General features: G+C 39.6%; 1 protein-coding gene and 1 pseudogene across 7 annotated transcripts in view; one reads left to right on the top strand and one right to left on the bottom strand.

Moving 5' to 3' along the window:
- Nucleotides 1–22,300, top strand: part of PIK3C2A (phosphatidylinositol-4-phosphate 3-kinase catalytic subunit type 2 alpha) — a 96,860-nt gene that overhangs the window by 9,669 nt on the left and 64,891 nt on the right. For all 7 annotated transcript variants that reach the window (XR_004970441.1, XM_036325549.1, XM_036325548.1 and 4 more), the window contains one exon: nt 17,965–19,085. Coding sequence is in view for 6 of the 7 variants with exons in the window: in XM_036325549.1 (XP_036181442.1) it covers nt 18,027–19,085 (1,059 nt within the window). In the remaining variant the exon portion in view is untranslated. The remainder of the gene's footprint in view (nt 1–17,964; nt 19,086–22,300) is intronic.
- Nucleotides 4,775–5,684, bottom strand: LOC118665425 (annotated as a pseudogene).

Here is a 22,300-nt window from a genome sequence, read left to right as displayed (position 1 = left end):
TGTTAATCCTTTTACCTAACGATGTTTTTTCCATTGACTTTTTAGAGAGTGTAGAAGGGAGGGAAGCAGGGTGGGAGGCCGGGGGTGGGGAAGGAGAAAGAGAGAGAGAGAGAGAGGAGAGAGAGAGAGAGAGATCAATTTGTTGCATCCTGCCTGCGCACACCCCAACCACCCTCGACCAGGGTCTGGGATCGAACCTGCCACCCTTCAGACCCTTCAGTGCTCGGGCCAACGCTCTATCCACTGAGAAATACCGGCCAGGGCTTGACAGATATATTTTTTAATTCTGTTATGTACTGGGCATTATCTATATAATTTTATTTAACCACACAACACTATGACATGTGATCTGTGTTTACAGCTGTGAAAACTAAGACAAAGGCAGATAAAGTAGCTTGCATAAGATTACACAGAGGGAGGTGTGATATTTGAGCTTGGGTCCATCATTTTCTCCTCTTATCACTGTTTACGAAACTAGCAATTTCATGCAATTGGTGTCATGTGAAATCAAGATTTTGTTAGCCATAGAAATTAATGGAGTTTGGGGGCAAAATTCCAGTGTTCATATCAGTTTTTCATTATTATTATTATTCTCTATTTGGGGGTTCTCATTTGCTACTCAGTTTTATTTTTTCCTATCTTAATTCAAGTTGGAATGGAAGCACATACCATAGGACTTAGCACAAAAGGTTTCTGTTACTTGACATGTTGGAATTGGGTGATGTTAGAGTGTATTTAATTATTCATGTTAAATGAATGAACAATAAAGTAGTCCAAAGTTCAGCAATTATCTCCACAAAGCAGTACTACTGTTGGGATGCTGAGTTAGAATGAAAACTACTTTGTCAGTAAAAAGTCTTTCAACAGGAACCTCTTGCTATAACTGTATCTCCCTCCCAAACATATACAGTTGTACACATGTGTAGATATAGAAAGTTATTCTGGATGAATGCCCTGGTTATGAATCTTTTATGTGTGGAATGTTGCTTCTAAGGGTTGAAGGTAGTAAGTATAATGACTATCAATGCTAATTCGACAACAGTGTAGCTATTGATTTTTGTCAAAATGGGAGAATCAAGCCCTTTATTAATTGTTTGTAGTACTTGGGCAAAGCATAATCTTATGTGTGGTATTGAGATTAAAGAATGCAGGAGCCAGGCTAAGCTCATCCATTTTTCTTGTGAAGAAACTGGGGGGCCTCTTCTTATGTCCAGCTTATGGCTCCAATTTCATTTTTTGCCTAATAGAGAAAATCCTGCTATTGCATACTTGTCACTTTTGTTTTAAAATAGTAAAGCTTGCCAGTGATGAAATATTTGAAAGTCTATTAAAGTTTAGATAATGAGAAGTAAATATACTTTCCACCATTGGCTTTTCCCCACTGCCAGTCATCCATTGTTTTCTTACCTTTATCACTTCAGTCTCCTAAGGTATCTCTTCCTTTGCAAGTGCTTTCATCTGTGCTTCTGATTCTGTTATTCACCAAACCCAGAATCTGAACTAGTTTTTATCTTCTAGCTCTTGTACCTTTTAGTCTTTGTTCCCTGAATCCTTCTCTTCAACCTACCATATGTTGAAGTCCTTTCCCACTTTCTTTATTTATTTAAAACTAGAGGTCTGTTGCACGAAGAGATTCGTGCAATAGGCCTTCCCTTCTCCTGGCTGCCGGCACAGGTTTTCCTCTGGCACCCGGGACCCAGGTCTTTGCTCCGGTTGGAGCCGCCTTCAGTCTTACATCTTCGCGGCTCCAGCTCGCCTTCAGTCTTACATCTTCGCGGCTCCAGCTCGCCTTCAGTCTTCCCTCTGCCACTTGGAGCCTATGTATGCAAATTAACCGCCATCTTTGTTGGCGGTTAATTTGCATATTGCGCTGATTAGCCAATGGGAGGTGTAGTGAAGGTATGGTCAATTACCATGTTTGTCTATTATTAGATAGGATATTTTTATTGATTTCAGAGTGGAGGGAGAGGGAAAGAGATATAGAAGCATCAGTGATAAGAGAGAATCATCGATCAGCAGCTTCCTGCACACCCCACACTGGGGATCGAGCCTGTAACCTGGGTGTGTGCCCTGACTGGGAATTGAACCATGACCTCCTGGTTCATAGGTGCACACTCAACCACTGAGCCACACCAGTCAGGCACTTCCCACTTTAAATAGCCATTCCTGACACCTCTTCCACTCTACCTGTCTCTCCTAGTCCTCTTAAGGATAATATGCCCTTGTTATTTGTAATTCCTTACTATTTTTCACTTTTCCACACTTGTATAAACTGCTCTCTTTGAAAATCACTAATGATTGTCGGGGGCGTGGGGAATGAAGAGTGACTGCTAATAAATTTCTTCAGAGATGATAGAAATGTTTTGAAATTTGGTTATGGTGATGATTCACAACTCTGAATATACTAAAAACAACTGAATTGCATACTTGAAATGAGTGAATTATATAAGTGAATTATATCCCAATAAAACTAAATAATCACTAATGTGCACTTAGATCTAAATATTTTTCAGTCCTCATCTTATGTCACCTCCCTGTAGTTTCTGACAATACTGATTGCTTTCTTCTTAGGATGCTCTGTTCCCTCATTTCTCTGATACCAGTCTTCATACCTATCAGTTATTGTTCTCTGATCTTTAGTTTCCTCATGATTTCTTCCTTATCTCTTTCTCTCCCTTCATTCTACACATTCTCCCAAGGTAGTCTCAACTACTTTCATGTCGTCATAGCCAAATTGCTCTGTTGAGCCCAAGGCCCAGTATTTCTTGTCAAGCAGCAGACTTGAACTGTATTTCCCACAAGTATTTCAAAATAGTGTTTTGGTCTGACTAAAAAGGACGATGTGTCTCTGAAAACCAATTCTGAGAATATTCACAATGATTTTCTTCTCTCAAAGAAAGAAATTAATGGTTTATTATTTGACATAGGTAAGATGACTCCCAAATACTTTAAATGAAAACGAATGCAACAAGAGTAGATTAAAAATATTGTAGGTTAAAATACTCACTTTAAGTATGATATTTTTGTGTGCTTTAAGTATCTTACAGATTACCAAAGATACTCTACAGTGAATAGTTGCTTCCTAATCTGGTCTATATTAGAGTTAATTTCATTTATTGATTTAATAAACATCTGAATGAAAGCTTGCTTATTTCAGGACTGTTCTAGGTGCTTGAGTTATAGGAGTGAACCCAACAGATAAATCCCAGCTTCATGAAATTTACAGTCTAGAGGAGAAAGCTAGACAATAAAATCTTATATAATAAAGAACTAATATGCAAATAGTCATCATGCCCTCACGCCATCACGCTGTAACTGCTCAGATACTCAACACTGGGGAGAGAGGAATGGGGACCAGCCAGGCACAAATGAGCTCGTGAGAGAGGAATGGGGACCAGCCAGGCACAAATGAGCTTGTGAAAGAGGAATGGGAACCAGCCAGGCTGCAGCCTGGGAGAGGGACAAGCCACCCACCCACAGTCCCCTGTGGCTGCAGCCGGCCTGGGCGAAGCCAGCCTGGGTCCTGGGTGCCTGCTGCCAGCCAGAGGGAGGGAAGCCTGGGTCCCGGGTGCCTGCGACCAGCCGGAGGAGGAAATCCTGGGCCCCGGGTTTGTGGTGAGGCAGAGGTGATTAGGGGCTATCAGGCCAGCAGGGGAGCTGTTAGGGGTGATCAGGCCGGTAGGGGAGCAGTTAGGGGTGACCAGGCAGGCAGGTAGAGGTGATTAGGGGCAATCAGGCAGGCAGGCAGAGGGGTTAGGGCAGCTGTGGGCAAACTACGGCCCGTGGGCCGGATCCGGCCCATTTGAAATGAATAAAACTAAAAAAAAAAAAAGACCGTACCCTTTTATGTAATGATGTTTACTTTGAATTTATATTAGTTCACACAAACACTCCATCCATGCTTTTGTTCCGGCCTTCCGGTCCAGTTTAAGAACCCATTGTGGCCCTCAAGTCAAAATGCTGGGTTAGGGGCTGGCAGGCAGGCAAACGGTTAGGAACCAGTGGTCCCAGATTGCGAGAGGTAGTTGGACATCCCCCGAGGGGTCCCAGATTGGAGAGGGTGCAGGCCAGGATGAGGGACCCCCCCCCTCCCATGCACAAATTTCGTGCACTGGGACTCTTATAAATAAGTAAAATATATAGTATACTGGATGGTACTAAATCTAAGGAGAATATAAGTAAAGTGCATAGGCAGTGAAGTTAGAGAAAGTTACGGTTTTAACTAGGTTGTTAGTGAGGACTTGACTCAGAAGTCACCTTCTCAGCGAAAACTTGAAGAAAGTTAGAGAGTGATCCATTCAGCTATCCAGGGGAAGATAAGTCAGAGGGAATAGAAGAGCAAAAGCTCTAAATGAGATGCATAATGAGGAACAAGGTGGCTGATGGGACAATAGCAGAGAGGAGAGTTAACAAGAGAGAAGTAGTAGGTGGGCCAGATATTAGAGTGTCTGATGGATGGTCAAGATTTTACCTTTTCTCTGAGCAAAGATAGGAGCTGTTAAAAGTTCTGAGCAAAGGGCTGCATAAAAAGATCTAGGTGTTTCAGAATTACTCTGGTTACTGTGTTGAGAATAGTCTACAAGTGAGAGATAGAGGGATGGCAGAGACGGACTATGAGGCTATTTCAATAATCCAGGCAACAGATCATGGTTGGTTTAAGAAGGTAACTGGAATATAATGAAGGAATGCTCAGATTTAGAAATATTTTAAGGTACAGCCTATATTTTTTAAAACAAACACGAGAACATTTTTAAAAATTTACTTTTTATTAAGTTTAAATCCTTGAGGAGTACAGCATTACACAGATTCTGTGTCCAGTGGCCTGAGCAGGAAGGTTCTTCAGAATGTAGCATCAACCATGCCACTGTTTCCATGAGCATGAGTTATCTTCCCCAGATTACTCTGGTTTTGCTTGGTTTGTCACGAGGAGTCACCGTGTTGTTCTTTGCTTTGTACACATAAACACATCTCTTGCCTAGATAGAATTCAGTTTCATTTCAAACATAAGTACTTTCAGTTTTAAGAAGAGCTGTGTGCTCTCTCAGGTTCCAGAGACCACACTTATAGCCAGCAAAAATGGCCTTGGACCACAGTCTTCTAGACCTATTTGTCGTTGTAGAAGTCCGTTCCCGGCAGGCCTCCCCAGGCTCCCAGATGGCGGGGAAAAAGGAGCCTCTAAGATTTTATGAACATATCCATCACTGTCTGATAGAGCCACCACCAAACATTGCTGCCTTCCTAACAAACTGTAATTGAATTTGTATTTTCTAATTTAATTCAAATAAGAAGTAAGATAGATTTACTGGATATACATAGGATGGTGAGAGTGTACAATCATCTCTTACTGATAGGAATATCTTACTATTCATTTTTAAATGTTTTACTTGTGTTTTAAAATGCAATGAATATTTTTACATAAATTGATAATATTATGTGCAGTGCCCATTAAGTAATTCACACATGGTGAAAATTTGAGAAACCGTATTTTATAGCTTGTTTTCTTTTACAGTCTTACTTATCCTTTTCTCCATCTCTTAATGAGTAAGGGTGGTATCCTTAATTTAGCCTATAGATTGGCAAATGAAAAGGGACAGTAAAGCTCTTAATTGTATTTTTATATGGTATCACTAAGAAGTTGAACTTGTGTTTACGTAATTTGCCACATGTAGGTAAAAAATACCCATGTTAGCCCTAACCTGTTTGGCTCAGTGGATAGAGTGTCGGCCTGCGGACTGAAGGGTCCCAGGTTCGATTCCAGTCAAGGGCATGTACCTTGGTTGCGGGCACATCCCCAATAGGGAGTGTGCAGGAGGCAGCTGATTGATGTTTCTCTCTCATCGATGTTTCTAACTCTCTATCCCTTTCCCTTCCTCTCTGTAAAAAAATCAATAAAATATTTAATTAAAAAAAATACCCATGTTCTACTTATAATATAGGTGTTCTTTGTTATTTTTCACATTTCATAATATAGATATGAAAATGTGGTATTTAAAATATGTGGGAGTGGTTTTATTGTGAAACTAGAGGCCCAGTGCGTGAAATTTGTCCACTCTCGGGGCGGGGGTCCCTCAGTCCGGCCTTGGGGGAGCGGGCCTAAACTGCCAGTCAGACATTCTTATTGCTGCCTTGGAGGCGGGAGAGGCTCCCACCACTGCCACTGTGCTCACCAGCTATGAGCCTGACTTCTGGCTGAGCGGTGCCCCCCCCCGTGGAAGTGCACTGACCCCCAGGGGGTAGCTCCTGCATTGAGCACCTGCCCCCTGGGGGTTAGTGCACATCATAGCGACTGGTCATTCCGCTGTCAGGCAGAAACCAGCTCTCCAACATCCCCTGAGGGGTCCTGGATTGCGAAAGGGCGCAGTCTAGGCCAACGGACCCCACTGGTGCACGATAGGGGCTGGGGAGGAACGCAGAAGGTTGGCCAGCTGGGGAGGGACTGTGGGAGGGCTCCAGGGCGTTTCCAACCCGTCTTGCTCAGTCCCGATTGGCTGGACCCAGCAGCAAGTTAACCTGTTGTTCGGAGCGCCTGGTGGTCAGTACATGTCATAGCAAGCAGTTGAGTAGCCTTAGCATATCATTAGCATATTACACTTTGATTGGTTGAACGGCCGACCAGACGACCAGACACTTAGCATATTAGGCTTTTATTATAAACTAGAGACCCGGTGCACAAAAATTTGTGCACTAGGGTGGTCCCTCAGCCTGGCCTATGCCCTCTTGAAGTCTGGGACCCCTCGGAGGATGACCACCTGCTGGCTTAGGTCCACTCCCTGGGGGATTGGGCCAAGCTGGCAGTCAGACATCTCTCTGGCAGCCCAGCAGCCCTCGGGGGATGTCCACTTACCAGCAGGGAGCAGACCTAAGCTGCAGGCGGACATCCTTAGTGCTGCTGAGGAGGCGGGAGAGGCTCCCGCCACCACCGCTGTGCTGGCAGCCATCAGCCTGGCTTGTGGCTGAGCAGAGCTCCCCCTGTGGGAGCGCACTGACCACCAGGGGACACCTGCATTGAGCGTCGGCCCCTTAGTGGTCAGTGTGTGTCATAGTGACCAGTCATTCCCAGTCGTTCTGCTGTTAGGGTCAATTTGCATATTACCCTTTTATTATATAGGATAGAGGCCTGGTGCATGGGTGGGGACCGGCTGGCTTGCCCTGAGGGTGTCCCGGATCAGGGTGGGGGTCCCCCTGGGGTGCCTGGCCAGCCTGAGTGAGGGGCTAATGGGTGTTTGCAGGCTGGCCACAACCCCTTCGGGGGGGGGGGGGTCCCCACTGGGGCGCCTGGCCAGACTGGGTGAGGGGCTGATGGCTGTTTGCAGGCTGGTCAAGCCCTCCCAGGGGGGACCCTCACCCCATGGAGGTTTGGTCAGCCTGGGTGAGGGGCTGAGGGCTGTTTGCAGGCTGGCCACAGCCCCTTTAGGGTGGGGGGTCCCCACTGGGGTGCCTGGCCAGCCTGGGTGAGGGGCTGAGGACTGTTTGCAGGCTGGCCACAACCCCTTCAGGGTGGCGGGGGGGTCCCCACTCGGGTGCCTGGCCAGTCTGGGTGAGGGGCTGAGGGCCATTTTCAGGCTGGCCAAGCCCCCCAGCGATGGAAGCTCCCAGCCTCTTTTTTTCTTTTTTATTCTGGGATTTATTTACCTTCTATAATTGAAACTTTGTAGCCTTGAATGGAGCTCAGAGCCGGCCAGGGCGGGTGGGAAGCTTGGCTTCCTCCATTGCCAGGGGCAACCCAAGCCTCCTGCTCACTCCAGCTCCGTGGCCACAGCCAGCTGAAAGCAGGTATCAGGGGTTTATTTATCTTCTATAATTGAAACTTTGTTGCTTTGAGTGGAACTCAGAGCTGGTCACGGCAGGCGGGAAGCTTGGCTTCCTCCATCACTGGGGCAACCAAGCCTCCTGCTTGCTCCAGCTCTGTGGCTGCCAGCTGCCATCTTGGTTGGGTTAATTTGCATATGGTCGCTCTGATTGGCTGGTGGGCGTGGCTTAAGGCATAGCAAAGGTATGGTCAATTTGCATGTTTGTCTTTTATTAGTGTAGATAACACACAGAAAAGTACATAAAGCATATATGATTATCGAACACATACTTCTAAAGTAAACACTTATATGATCAGTAGATAGGTTAGGAACTAGAACGTTGCTGATATTCCAGAAGTCCCCAGGGCACTTCTTCCTGATCATCAATCTCTCTCCCTCCCTCTATGAGTAATCACTATGTTAACTTTTGATAATCCTTTCTTTTCCTTCACAGTTTTACCCTTATATAAGCACAAGAGGCCTGGTGCACGGATTCATAGTCTGGTGGGGTCCCTCGGCCTGGCCTGTGCCCTCTCGCAATCTGGGATCCCTCGGGGGATGTGGGACTGCTGGTTTCGGCCCGATTCCTGCAGGCCAGGCTGGTTTTGGCCCAATCCTCGCAGACCAGGCCAAGAGACCCCACCAGTGCACGAATCTGTGCACTGGGCCTCCAGTATACATGTAAGATCTTTCATTGATCTCTTCCCGACCTACTCCCTTCCCCTTTCCCTCTGAGATTCATCAGTCTGTTCCATGTTTCCATGCCTGTGTGTTGAGTGTCTGCCCCCCCTGGTGGTCATTGTGTGTCATAGCTACTGGTCGAACAGTCAAATGGTTGCTTAGGCATATATATATATATATATATATATATATATATATATAGTCTTAATATAATTTAGTTTTTTTATGTTTTTGGACTTTATATGAATGGAATCATATGTATATTTGTCTCTCCATTAACATTGTCTCTAAGTTTAGTCTATTAAAATTTTTTAATTTGCTCATTGGCATTGCTATATATAATTTCATTAAATGAACTGTGATATAACAATAATAAAAAAATTTGTCTTTGCCCTAGCTGGTTTTGCTCAGAGGTTAGAACGTAAGCCCTCAAACTCAATTTCAGTCAGGGGCATGTAGCTTGGTTGCAGGCTTGATCCCTGGCCTGGTTGCAGGAGGCAACCAATGGATATGTCTCTCTCACATTGATGTTTCTTTCTCTCTTTCTCCCCCTTTCTTCCACTCTGTAAAAATCAATGGGAAAAATATCCTCAGGTGAGGATTAACAACAACAACAAATTGGTCTTTGTCCCCAGTTCATGCAATGCAACTTCTAAAACCTTGGGAATTGCCCGGTCAGTGTGGCTCAGGGTTGAGCGTTGACTCATGAACCAAGAGGTCCCCGGTTCAATTTTGGGTCAGGGCACATGCTGGGGTTTCGGGCTCAGTCCCCAGTAGGGCACAGGCAGGAGGCAGCCGATTGATGTTGATGTTTCTCTCTCATCAATGTTTCTATCTCTCCATTCTTCTCCCTTTGTCTCTAAAGTATCAACCAAAACATGTTTTAAATAATTTAAAGCCCTGGGAATCACCAGAATGATAAGAAGAGTCTTTTGTATGCTAATGAGATTTCTAGTGTTGGGGACCCCTAGATAGCTTCAGGATGGGGACTGGTCACCAGAAAGACCAAGATTTGATTAGAGGGCTGGAAGGGAGGGAGGGAGTAGGGAAGAGAGAGAGAGAGAGAAACATTGATGTGAGAGAGACACATAAATTGTTTGCCTCCTGCATGTGCATGGGAATTGAACCTGCAACTCAGGCACATGCCCTTGACCAGGAATTGAACCCACAACCCTTTGGTGCACAGGCTGACACTCTAACCACTAAGTCAAACCTGTCAGGGCTCTTTTGCTCTTATTTCTCTTTCATAAGATGGATGCTTAGTTCATTGATTTTTCAACCTTTCCACTTACGTGACATCATTAAAAATTACTATAAAATTTTCTTTACTGTTTTATGTATCTAATAAATTTTAGTTTGAATATTTTTCACTTTCTCTGTAAGTTTGTTATCAATTTGGTTTATATTAGCTTTAGTGTAACTTTTAAATTGCTATTGCCTCAAGAGTAAACATCTTTATTGTGAATGCTTTTTCAGACTCTTCAGCCCCTTTCCCATATGGTTGTTTTCCTTTATTAGCTCCTTGTTATGTATTAGTAAAGTTACCTCTTTCTCTGTGATATAAGTAGCAAATATTTTTTTTCTAGTTTATTGTCTTTTCATTGACATTTTTATTGGTTATTTTATTTTACTTTTCAGCACCTAGAACAGTGCCTGGCTGATAGTATACACCCAATAAATATTTATTGAAGAAATTAATAAATTCATTGGTGCTTGTTTGCCATATTAGGGTAGCTTCCTTTCATCCTGAGGTTACATAGCATTCTGTTTTCTTTTGATTTTATTACCTTTTATTACGTTTAAATATTTAATCTTTTTGTAACTTATCCAATTCGACCAATGTGGCTCAGTGGCATTGTCAACATATTTCTCTATAAAATGTTAAAATTTTTCTAATTGTAGAAAAGATTAATTGGAAATTATATACTTTAAAAAGTTTTCAAAGATGATAAGATAGGCTTTAGTTAAAAGGCTATGTGACATTTGTGGGACTTAAAAATATAAAATTTCCTTCTGAAAAATAACTATTAGATATTTGGAATACTTTATTGACCTGAGGGAAGGGGTAACTTTTGTGAAGATAAATTTTCCTTACCATAAAGATAAATTTTCCTTACCATAATGAAGCTTATTTATCATGCTTTTAGTTCCTTTCTTCATAAATTCTAATTTTGTGTTGTCCACTAGCCACCTTTGACTGCTGAACACTTGAAATGTAGCTAGTCTAAGTTGAAATGTGGTAAGTGTAAATATATACCAGATTTTGAAGACTTAAGTATAAAAAAAAGAATGTAGCCTGGATGGTGTGGCTCAGTGATTGAGCATTGACCTATGAACCAGGAAGTCACAGTTCAATTCCAGTCAGGGCACATACCCAGGCTGTGGGCTTGATTCCTAGTAGGGGGTGTGCAGGAGGCAGCCGATCAATGATTCTCTCTCATCATTCATGTTTTTCTCTTCTTCGCTTTCCTCTCTGAAATCAATAAAAATATATTTTAAAAAATAATGTAAAATAACCCTTTCATATTTTCTATATGGGTTACTTATTTAAATAATAATTTGGATATGTTGGATTAAGTAAAATATATTGAAATTAATTTTATCTGTTTTGTTCATTAATATAAATATTAAAATTTTTAAATTTCAAACATGCCTTGCTTTCTGTTTCTTTTGAATAGTGCTGCTTTAACCTAATGTCACCCAACACCTGGACAGTCTTCCATTTTGCCTTTTTGACAAATTTGTATATGCCTACCCCCAAAGTACTTGGTTTCTTTTGTCAGATGAGTTTTTTCCCTCCATGAATCAGTAGAGATAGGAGAATATTATCTTGTCTATTGGAGTTTTTCCTTTTAGCACAGATAGAGTACTTCTCTTCTATTTTTAGTTTTCTGTTGCCATCTCCCTTCTAGTTTACAATATTTTCTGTTACCACTTGTTTATACTAAACTCAATCACATGATTTTTCAAATTTAGTTGAATTAATAATAAATGAGCTCTTTAAGTATGTTCTTTTTTAAAAAATATTTTATTGGTTTTAAAGAGAGAAAGAGGAAGGGAGAGAAATAGAAATATCAATGAGAGAGAAACATCACTGATTGGCTGCCTCCTGCATGCCCCCTATTGGGGATCGAGCTCACAGTCTGAGCATGTGTCCTGACTGGGAATTCAACCAGTGATCTTTGACACTCAACCACTGAGCAACACTGGCCAAGGCTGAGTATGTTCTTTTGTTTCAGAATTAGAACTTTTTTGTTAAAGGATTGATGTCTTAAGCTCTCGAGTCGTCGGTGCATTCATTCAAGAACTATAGTAGGTTTGAAAGTAGAGGATGAATAAAATAAGAATTCATGCCCTCAATGAAATTATAAATTTGCTGGTCATCTGGTGATAAAAAAATTAACCAATAGATTGATACATGTTATAACTAACTAGTAGTATTAACTACTTAATGGTAGAATTAAAAGAAACAATAAAATTTATTAGTGCATATAGAAATAACCCCAGGATTAAGGAAGAAACTTGATATTTATAATGAATGAGGTATGTTTAGACACTTAATTATTCTAGATAACTGTTAACATTAAAATATATCATAGTGAATTAGAACTGCCTAAATTTGAGTCCTGATTTCACCACTAGCTGCTATGAACTTTGGCAGATAATATAACTTGTGCTTAAGTTTCATTTGTATACTTGGGATAATAGTAGCTACTTAATAGAATTTGTGAGGATTAAATTAGTTAATATAATGCTTAAAACAATGTTTGGCCTAAGGTATATTTACTACAATTTTTTTTTTTTTTAAATCCTCACCCGAGGATATTTTTCCATTGATTTTTTTTTTTTTTTTTTTTTTTAAAGAAAGTGGAGGAGAGAGGGAAAGAAAGAGAGAAATATTGATGTGAGAGAAACATCGCTTGGTTGCCTCCGACACAAGCCCTGACCAGGGACTGGGCCTGGGAGGAGCCTGCAACCGAGGTATGTGCCCTTGACCGAAATCAAACCTGGGACCCTTGGTCCATACACCGTCGCTCTATCCACTTGAGCCAAATTGGCTAGGGTGCTGCAATTTTAACATATTTTCCATAGTTATTATAGTCTTCATAAATTTATTTTTAATGGTGGCATAATACTCAGTTCCAAGGAGGTACCATGATTTATTTTTTCTTTCATTGTAGATGAGATATATTTGTATTGTTGAACTTAAATCATTGTTTCTCCATTTTCTTAGTTTATTTTTTCTAATTTTAAGATGGGAGAGCATTTAGATGAGTAGCAGGGCTGGCTCGCTTTATTTTTTTTCCTGAGATTTAAATTTAAATTCTAAATGAATGTCTATCACAGAAGAAGCCAAGAGCTTTTAAACTAATTCTCTTGGGTCTGTAAATGGTATCCAAAAGTTTAACTGAATAGCTTAATTGCCTCTTTTGAAGAATTTAAAGCAGCTTCGGCCTTGAGTTCATTACTGGGTTACTTTATGTTGGGAAATTTTTGGCAGATGGTATACAGTCATCATTCAAACACTACTTATATTGTCTTTCCCAGTTTGAATTAGGAGAACATTAGCATTGAAGTTTTCATTTTGAATTAGCATGCAGGGAATTATTTCCTGCTAAATGTTTGTCATCAGATGAAGTTTCATTTTTAAAAATTAATGGAGCATGTCAGTACAGCAGCCCCAGGAAAATAGCTGAAGCACAGGGTTACTTTTGGACAATTTTTAAAGTCCTTTTTACCATTTGAGTATTCACATGGAAAATTAAAGTATGGTAATTTAGCTGCTAATAGATCACTATCACTGAGTTGAATTTGCTTTAGCATATACTAACTTTAGCATACTATTTTGTATACTTTAGCATACTATTTTGGGTTGGTACCAGGAATTGAGCAAGCAAATTAATTGATAATGTGAAACACCACATTCATTATTAAAATGTATTTCAGGCTATTAATTTTATACCTTTGTTAGTAAATGAGCAATAACATTAATTTGAAATACTTGGAATAAGTATGTTCTCCATCGAATAAGCTGTATCTCAAACTCACTTAAAAAAATCCAGATCCTCTTTCAGAACAATGTCATATTATTATCAAATATGGGAGCCAGGAGAATACTTAAATAACAGTGTCATTATGTTTGTGGAAGATGAATCTTTATATCTTTGTAAATTGTTATTTTGTTCTTTCCATCTGATTTTGTTTTTTTTGGGGGGGGGGATAGGCAATGTGTTGTGTTCAGTAACAGGCAATTTACACTTAACTCATTTCTCCAATAAAACCTCCATACTCTTGTGAGATCTGAAATCCTTTTTTCAGGACTGTTCATTAGTCCTTATTCCCTCCTGTTAACACACATGTTCATTAAATTTAGTTCCATATTTATTAAGCAAGGTGGTTTTAAATGTTGTAGGGAAGAAAAACAGCAAAGTAGGCCTCTGCACTTAAGAAACATATTTTAGTCAGTTAGGTGGACATGCATGTTACAGATTCTGTGTTAATAAATATATTTTTGGTTATCATGGCAGAAAGTAATTTTAAAATGGCTTAAAGCAAAGAGAGGGTTTTATTGCTTCACATAAAAGACCAAGACTGACCTTGAATATAATATGGGTTAGATCCAGATGCTTAATGTAGTATCCAGAATCTGTCTCACTTATCTTTGCTCTCTTCTGGCTTGGATACACATTCTCAGATAGCATCTCCTCAACTGGAGGCAAAGATAGTCAATACAGCAGTGTCAGGCTTACACCCTATCAGCTTAGCAACCTCAACGATGAGCTTCCTGTACAAAGTTTCAGAAGTCCTGAGTTTCACTCTGATTGGCTAGTCTTGGGTCCTCTGGAGTGGTTGGGGAAGATGGGATGGGGTGAAAATACAGTCCAGCCCTATTCAAACTAGATGGAATAAAAGGGAGATAAGTAGTTTCCAAAAAGGAAATTATAGATACCACTACCAGAAGAAAGGATGCCGAGCAGGCAAAAGCAGCATAAAGTCTACAAAATAAAGATAAGAATTATTAGTTGAGTTAAAAAGATGAATTCTGATAGGAGCTGCATTAAGAAAAGCTTCAGGCAAAAAGCTGTATTTGAACTGGGCCCTGAAGGACAAGTAGATTTTTTCCAAGACAGAATGAGTAAAGAAAGGACCCATTTGAGAAGTTTGGCCCTGAAAGGAGAAAATGGAGATGGAAGCTACTGGAGTCTAAAGGAGAATGTTGAGAAGATTTCCCCTCAGTATGGAGAAAACTTGAACATTTTTATGGCAAAGGAGCAGAAAAGCAAGTGAAGGAGAAATTAATAATGCAAAGGAGGCAACCATTATAAAGAAGTAGGGGAATTTAGTGGGATTAAGGATGTAAGCAAAGGGAGCAGCTTTAGAAAGGAAAGGGGAACTGTTCATTCTCTGAATTATAAAGGGAAGGTAGTGTTGGTGACTGTCCTGGTTAAAACAAATTTATTGTTATTAAATAGGTAAGTAACTTCAGTTTTGTGTTCTAAAAGTAAAAATAAAAGGTTTATCAGTTTCTATTACTGTGTAACAAACCATTGCAAAATGATATTGTGGGTTAGCAATTTGGCTTGAACTTATGATGCTGGGTGGTTTCTTTTGCTGGTCATGCCTTGGGTCACTCATGTGGGTGTGGTCATTTGGACTATGGATGAATGGTTTAAGAGGGTGACTTCACTCACATGTTTGGTGGTTGGTGCTAGTTATTGCCTGGGCCTCTCTTCCCTGGCTCTCATTCTTTATAAGTATTCACATGACAGTGGCTGCACTCAAAAAAGGAAGAGCTGAAGCACTGGCCTTTTATGACCCTGACTGAGAACTCCCACAGTGTCACTTCTTTCATATTATCGTGGTCAAAGAAAATCACAAAACCAGCTTAGATGAAGTAAAGAAGTAGACCCCACCTCCTTATGGGAGGAGCAGTAAAGTCACATTGCAAAGGGCACTGTATACTGGAATGGGAGGAATTTGTGCCTCTTCCCCCTGCACTCAGCATTTTATTTTGAAAATATTCAGTAATCTAGCCAAGTTGAAACAATTTCAAAGTGACTACCCGTATACCTACCACCTAGATCAGTGATGACGAACCTTTTGAGCTCGGCGTGTCAACATTTTGAAAAACCCTAACTTAACTCTGGTGCCATGTTACATATAGAAATTCTTTGATATTTGCAACCATAGTAAAACAAAGACTTATATTTATTTTATATATTTAAATGCCATTTAACAAAGAAAAATCAACCAAAAAAATGAGTTTGCGTGTCACCTCTGACACACGTGTCATAGGTTCGCCATCACTGACCTAGACTTTACTGCTAACATTTTTCCTTACTTCTCTTATCACAAATTCATCTATTATCCCTCCATTAATCAATTCATCTTATTTTTTGATGCATTTTAAAGTAAATTGTAGATATTAGTACTTTCCTCTAATTACTTTGTGCATATTTAGCAAGAGTCAATATTTGTGTCCAGTTTTTTCTTTTTAAAAAAACATTTTTATTGATTTCAGAGAGGAAGGGAGAGGGAGAGATAGAAACATCAATGATGAGAGAGAATCATTGATTGGCTGCCTCCTGCATGCCCCCTACTGGGGATCAAGTCCACAGCCCAGGCATATGCCCCTGCCTGGAATTGAACCCTTGACCCTTCAGTCTGCAGGCGGACGCTCTATCCAGTAAGCCAAACCAGCGAGGGCCAGTTTCGTCTTTTGATAAAACATTTACATACAATGAAGTGTATAAGTTTTAAGTGTACATTGTGCCTAGTTTGTGGTCTACCACAGAAGGGAAAAATTTGGAATAGCTTTTCAGTGAAATGCCTCAAATTCAGCTATCCTATATAATAAAAGCCTATAGGCTGTGTCCGACTGTTAGACCAGTCACTATGACACGCACTGACCATCAGGGGACAGACGCTCTGATTGGTAGGTTAGCTTGCTGCTGGGGTCTGTTGGATCAGGACTGGGCGAGACAGGAGATGGGTCGGACACGCCCTGGAGCTCTCCCACGATCTGTCCCTCCCCGGCCCCGATCATACACCAGTGGGATCCCTCTGCCTGGCCTGCACCCTCAGGGGATGTTGGAGAGCTGGTTTTGGCCGGATCCCCACAGGCCAGGTGGAGGAACCCCACAGGGCCTCTAGTAGTTGTATAAAAGAATTGCAAAAGTTGTCTTCCTTGGATACCTCTTTCTTCATGTCCTCATCACTAACACTTTTTTTTTTAATTTTGTATTACCTCAACACTTAGGATTTTCACTTGTGTTATATTAATTTGAATTTGCTATGGGTGTTTTCCTATGTCCTTTCATTAAATATTTAGTAAGTGTATACTGTAGACAAGCACTGTGCTAGAAAAAGGACGTAAGCAGGAGCTCTCTTGCTTTCTAAGTCTTCAAACTAGGTGTATCACATACTAGATTAGATCAATAATACAAACTAGGTGTATCTCATACTAGATTAGATCAATAATAGGTGCCATTTATTTAGTGCTTATACTCAAAGCCAATGGTTAAACACTTTGAGTTGCATTGTTTCATTTAATCCTTATAATTTAAGAAATAGATACTTTTTTCATTTTAGAAATTAGGAAACTAAGGCATGAAAAAGTTTTCATTTCCCCAAGGTCCTACAGCCTCATAAATCAAGGTGATCTGACTCCAGAACCCACACTTAATACCTGTATTATACTGATTAGAAGCAGGAAATGTGCCCTCTGTTACACAGTAGATAACTAACCCTTTAATTGGTCTTATTACTTCACAGGGTAATCTTGATTTGAATTAAGTGTTTCTCTTAAACAGAGAAGTATAAATTAAAAATAAAACTGACCTATGAGAAAGTTTAATTAGCTGTCTTCTGAATATTTTAGCAATTAGAAAAAAAAATTACTATTATAACTACTGACTTTAATTAAATATAATCAGAATAGAAGTGTGATCAAAACTATGTGATAAACTGAATAGTTTTTCATATGATATTTTATTTGATAGACTTTTAGTTTCTTAATTTTATTGACTAAGTATTGAGTACTTTTATTGCTAATTGACTTTTGAGTAGTTTAACAAATAGCAAAAGATTGAAACTCTTTTTGATTTGCTATTTGCATAACAGTAAATCCTGTTGGAACTCTTGCAAATTAGTGACTAGCATTTAAGCCATTTCATGTCAAGAATTCTGGCAGAACTGCCACTGGTTTATGGTAGCTATTGTGACAGCTGAAGTGAAAGCTTGTTGAGTTCGTTTACTGTTGTAGCTTTCCTGGGAATGGGGCAGTCAAGATATTTATGTCTAAATATCTTCCTTAACCTAACAGTGAGTGTATAAGAAATTTTAAGTGTTCTTTCACCCCTAACTTCATTTTATTTTATTTTATTTGGTAGTGTGTTTGTAAGTGGCTTTAAAAGCTAACTAAATTATAGGTTAAAAATAAAATTTGTGTTTAAAAAATTTAATTGAGTATTATGTTTATTTTTGTGTATAGGTCTTGCTATTGGGAGCTACAAGAAAAAAAGGATTAGAGGAAGGTTGGTCTGTTAAGTGGACATGGCTCAGATATCCAGCAGCAATGGATTTAAGCAATGTTCATCTTCACATCTGGACCCAACAAGAACAAAAGATGTGGACAAAGAAGAAGCGTTACAGATGGAAGCAGAGGCTTTAGCAAAACTGCAGAAAGGTAGACAAGTAACTGATAATCAGCGAGGCTTTGAGTTGTCAAGCAGCACCAGACAAAGAGCACAAGTTTATAACAAACAGGATTATGACCTCATGGTGTTTCCTGAATCAGATACCCAAAAAAGAGCAGTTGATATTGATGTAGAAAAGCTAACCCAAGCTGAACTGGAGAAACTATTGCTAGATGACAGTTTTGAGACAAGGAAAACACCTGCAATGCCAGTTACTCCTATTCTGAGCCCTTCGTTTTCAGCACAGCTATATCTTAGACCTACTATTCAGAGAGGACAGTGGCCAACTGGTTTATCTGGGCCTTCCACTTATACTTTACCTTCTATTTACCAGTCAACTTATAGTAGTAAACAGACTGCATTCCAAAACGGCTTTAATCCAAGAATGCCTACTTTTCCATCCACAGAACCTATATATTTAAGTCTTCCAGGACAGTCCCCATATTTTTCATATCCTTTGACATCGGCCACACAGTTTCATCCACAAGGAAGCTTACCTATCTGTCGTCCAGTAGTCAGTCCTGACATGGCAAAGCTGTTTGACAAAATAGCTAGTACATCAGCATTTTTAAAAAATGGAAAAGCAAGGACTGATTTGGAAATAACAAATTCAAAAGCTACAATCAGCAATCTACAGGTATCTCCAAAGTCTGAAGATATCAGTAAATTTGACTGGTTAGACTTAGATCCTCTAAGTAAGCCTAAAGTGGACAGTGTGGAGGTATTAGACTATGAAGAAGAGAAAAATGTTCCAGGTTTGCTAGCAGAGGATCCTTGGGATGCTGTTCTTCTTGAAGAGAGATCACTAGCAAATTGTCACCTTGAAAGAAAGGTGAATGGAAAATCTCTTTCTGGGGCAATGGTAACAAGAAGCCAATCTTTAAATATTCGAACAACTCAGGGCCAAATATCTCAGGTACAGTTTTGTGTTTTGTTTTGTTTTTTAATTAACTTCTCAAACTTAGTAGTAATACAAAATTCATATTTGTGTGCATAATTTATTAGGTAAAAATATTTTTCCTTTTGAATCTTATTTTCTTGTTCTCAAGTGTGCTGTGACTCTTACATTGTATGATAAAGGATTAAATGTGTTTTGGTCAATTGAAAAATTGCTTGCTGTTACTGTTATCTTTTTAAGGATTATAAATTGAAAGAACTTCCAATCAAGAATCTGGCTATCACTGATAGGCATTTAAAATAATTTATCTGTTTCTCCATGTCTTCTTATATGTGGGCCTACTTTTTCTTATCTCTTATTTTTCAAGGTAAACAAGGAATTGTGGTTTTAACTCCATTATAGAAATTCTCATTTTTTATATTGTTATATTGTTCCTCATTATATTGTTTTATTGTTTTTAACCATGAATGAATGACAGGAAGGGAGGGAAGGAGGATAACCCCAGAGAGACAGGAGAAAAACCATTTAAAGGACTCTCTTTAATCACCTATATGGATAAAAGTGGGGAATGGAAATATAGTCTACTAGAGGACCGGTGCACGACTTCGTGCATGGGGCAGGGAGTGAGGGGTCCCTCAGCCTGGCCTGCGCCCTTGGGGGGCAGATGCCTGCACCCAAAGGGTCCTTAGTGCTGCCTTGGAGGCGGGAGAGGCTCCCACCAACGCCCTTCCATTCGCCAGCCGTAAGTCCGGCTTCTGGCTGAATGGTGCTCCCCCTGTGGGAGCGCACTGATCACCAGGGGGCAGCTCCTGCATTGAGCATCTGCTCCCTGGTGGTAAGTGTGTGTCATAGCGACCAGTCGTTCTGCCGTTCGGTCGATTTGCATATTAGCCTTTTATTATATAGGACTAGAGGCCCGATGCACAAAATTTGTTCACCTCTGCCTCGGCCCCCACCCGCTGCAGCTTGGTCCAGAAGGAAGGACATCCAGAAGGACGTCTGGTTAATTAGCATATTACCCTTTTATTATTATTGATTATTGATTATATGGTGTAGTTGTCAAGTTCATATAGTCTTAACTATTTGAAAAAATTAGTTAAGGGTGGCTGGGCAGGATGTCTTCCCTCAGAAGAGAGGCAGCAGGGTTTAGACTTTTCCTTTCCAAATATAGTATACTTAATTGCAGACTTGTATTTTGCTTTTATAATTACAATTTTTTAAAAAAATTTTACAGAGAGGAAGGGAGAGAGAGAGAGAGACAGAGGGAGAAAGAGAGAAACATCAATGTGAGAGAGAAACATTGTTTGGTTGCCTCCTGCATGTGCCCCAACCTGGAATCAAACCTGCAGCCTGAGTATGTCCCCTGACCAGGAATCAAACCCACCACCCTCTGGTGTATAGGACTATGCTCTAACCAACTGAGTTACCCAGCCAGGGCCCACAGTATTCTAATAAAGATGAAAGAGTGATATACTAAAATTTTCAGTATGTTAATACGTTAAGCATGTTACTTTGTGCTACATTAAGTAGCAAGCATTGTGTTACATTTTAATAGAGACAAGTGATAGCAGGTGCTGAAAGTTAAATATTTTATAGAAAACTTAAAAATTAAGCAAATCGCCCTAACCGGTTTGGCTCAGTGGATGGAGCGTTGACCTGCGGACTAAAGGGTCCCAGGTTCGATTCCAGTCAAGGGCATGTGCCTTGGTTGTGGGCACATCCCCAGTCGGGGGTGTGCAGGAGGCAGCTGATCGATGTTTCTCTCTCATCAATGTTTCTAACTCTCTATCCCTCTCCCTTCCTCTCTGTAAAAAATCAATAAAATATATTTTAAAAAATTAAGCAAATCTTATTTGTTTATATATTTCTCTGTGAATTGAGAAATTCAATTTAGTAACTTAATTTTAAAATTTATTGTACCCAAAAGTAAAACAAGGAAAGAAAATTCAGGGGGGCAGGTATAATAGGCAAATGTCAACAAAGGTATTTATAAAAGTAGCCAATAGGTTGTTAATGTACAATTACTGAAGGTCTTCAATCAGAAGTTTGGTGTGCACCTGTTAAAAATGCTGTAAAAGGTTTTCTATATTTAAAAAAAAGTTCTAAGTCCTTTTATTAACACAAGATTTTATCATTTTCTTTGTGTACAAGAAGATAAAGTTTGGTTTCATTTAGGCCAAAAAGGGGGAAGCAAACAGAACACTAGTAATTTTGGAAGTTTGTGGCACAAATATTAGATGGAGCTTTTAATTTTTCATACACTATTCATCTCTAATTAACAGCTTTCCCTTGAGGTTTATATATTTTGTTGGGAAATAAGATTGTGAAGTCTGTTTTCTTTAGTTACTTTATATACTTAATTATTCTTTTCAAAGCTGTTAGAATTTTATGCTTTGTGGTGAAAACTCAGAAGGGTGTTTTTCTTACTCAGCAAGCTTACTTCCTATTTCCTTTTAATGTCTTGTTTTGTTAATAGTAGTCTAAATACTTTAGTTCAAATGTTTTGTGAATAAAACCAAGAAAAGGAATACTACTTAAAACTGTCTTATGGCAATTTAAATTTAAATCAGACTTTGAGTTAATAGCTATATATTTAGCTACATTGAGCACATTTATATATTTGAGTAATGAATTATTTTCATAGAAGTGGTTCTGCAAAGTTCTGTGGATATTTACTCTTTCTAAAAGTTAATTATATTAATGTTATAAACTTATATTCCCATTGTCTATTATTAATTTTAAAGGTGAGGGAAACCTGAACAAAACATGATTTTTATTATCTAGCTGATTGTAATACTCTATTTTGATAGGTTACTGAAGTCTTTTCTGTAAATTTTTTAAAAAAATTTCAATAAGGAAGCCCAGCTGGTGTGGCTCAGTGGTTGAGTGTGGACGAATGAACCAGGGGGTCACAGTTTGATTCCCGGGCAGGGCTCGATCCCCAATGGGGGTGGCCAGTTAATGATTCTCTTTATCATTGATGTTTCTGTCTCTCTTCCTCTCCTTTCCTCTCTGAAATAAACAAAAATATATCTAAAAATAAATAAAGGATAATAAAAGGATTCTTTAAAAAAAATTCAATAAGGAAGTAACCAAGTTCTGAATAGTTACTTATATATATTTAATGCTTATGGTATATTTATTTAAAACTTAGTATTGTGTTCCATCTAATTTTGGGGTAATGTGGCATGAACCTTGGACTTTTGTAGGCATAAACCTTTCCCATATTCTTA

Source organism: Myotis myotis, unplaced genomic scaffold (assembly GCF_014108235.1).
Source record: "Myotis myotis isolate mMyoMyo1 unplaced genomic scaffold, mMyoMyo1.p scaffold_m19_p_10, whole genome shotgun sequence".
Classification (NCBI taxonomy): domain Eukaryota; kingdom Metazoa; phylum Chordata; class Mammalia; order Chiroptera; family Vespertilionidae; genus Myotis; species Myotis myotis.
Note: the sequence above shows the minus strand (reverse complement) of the source record. Positions and strands in the feature narration are given on the sequence as shown.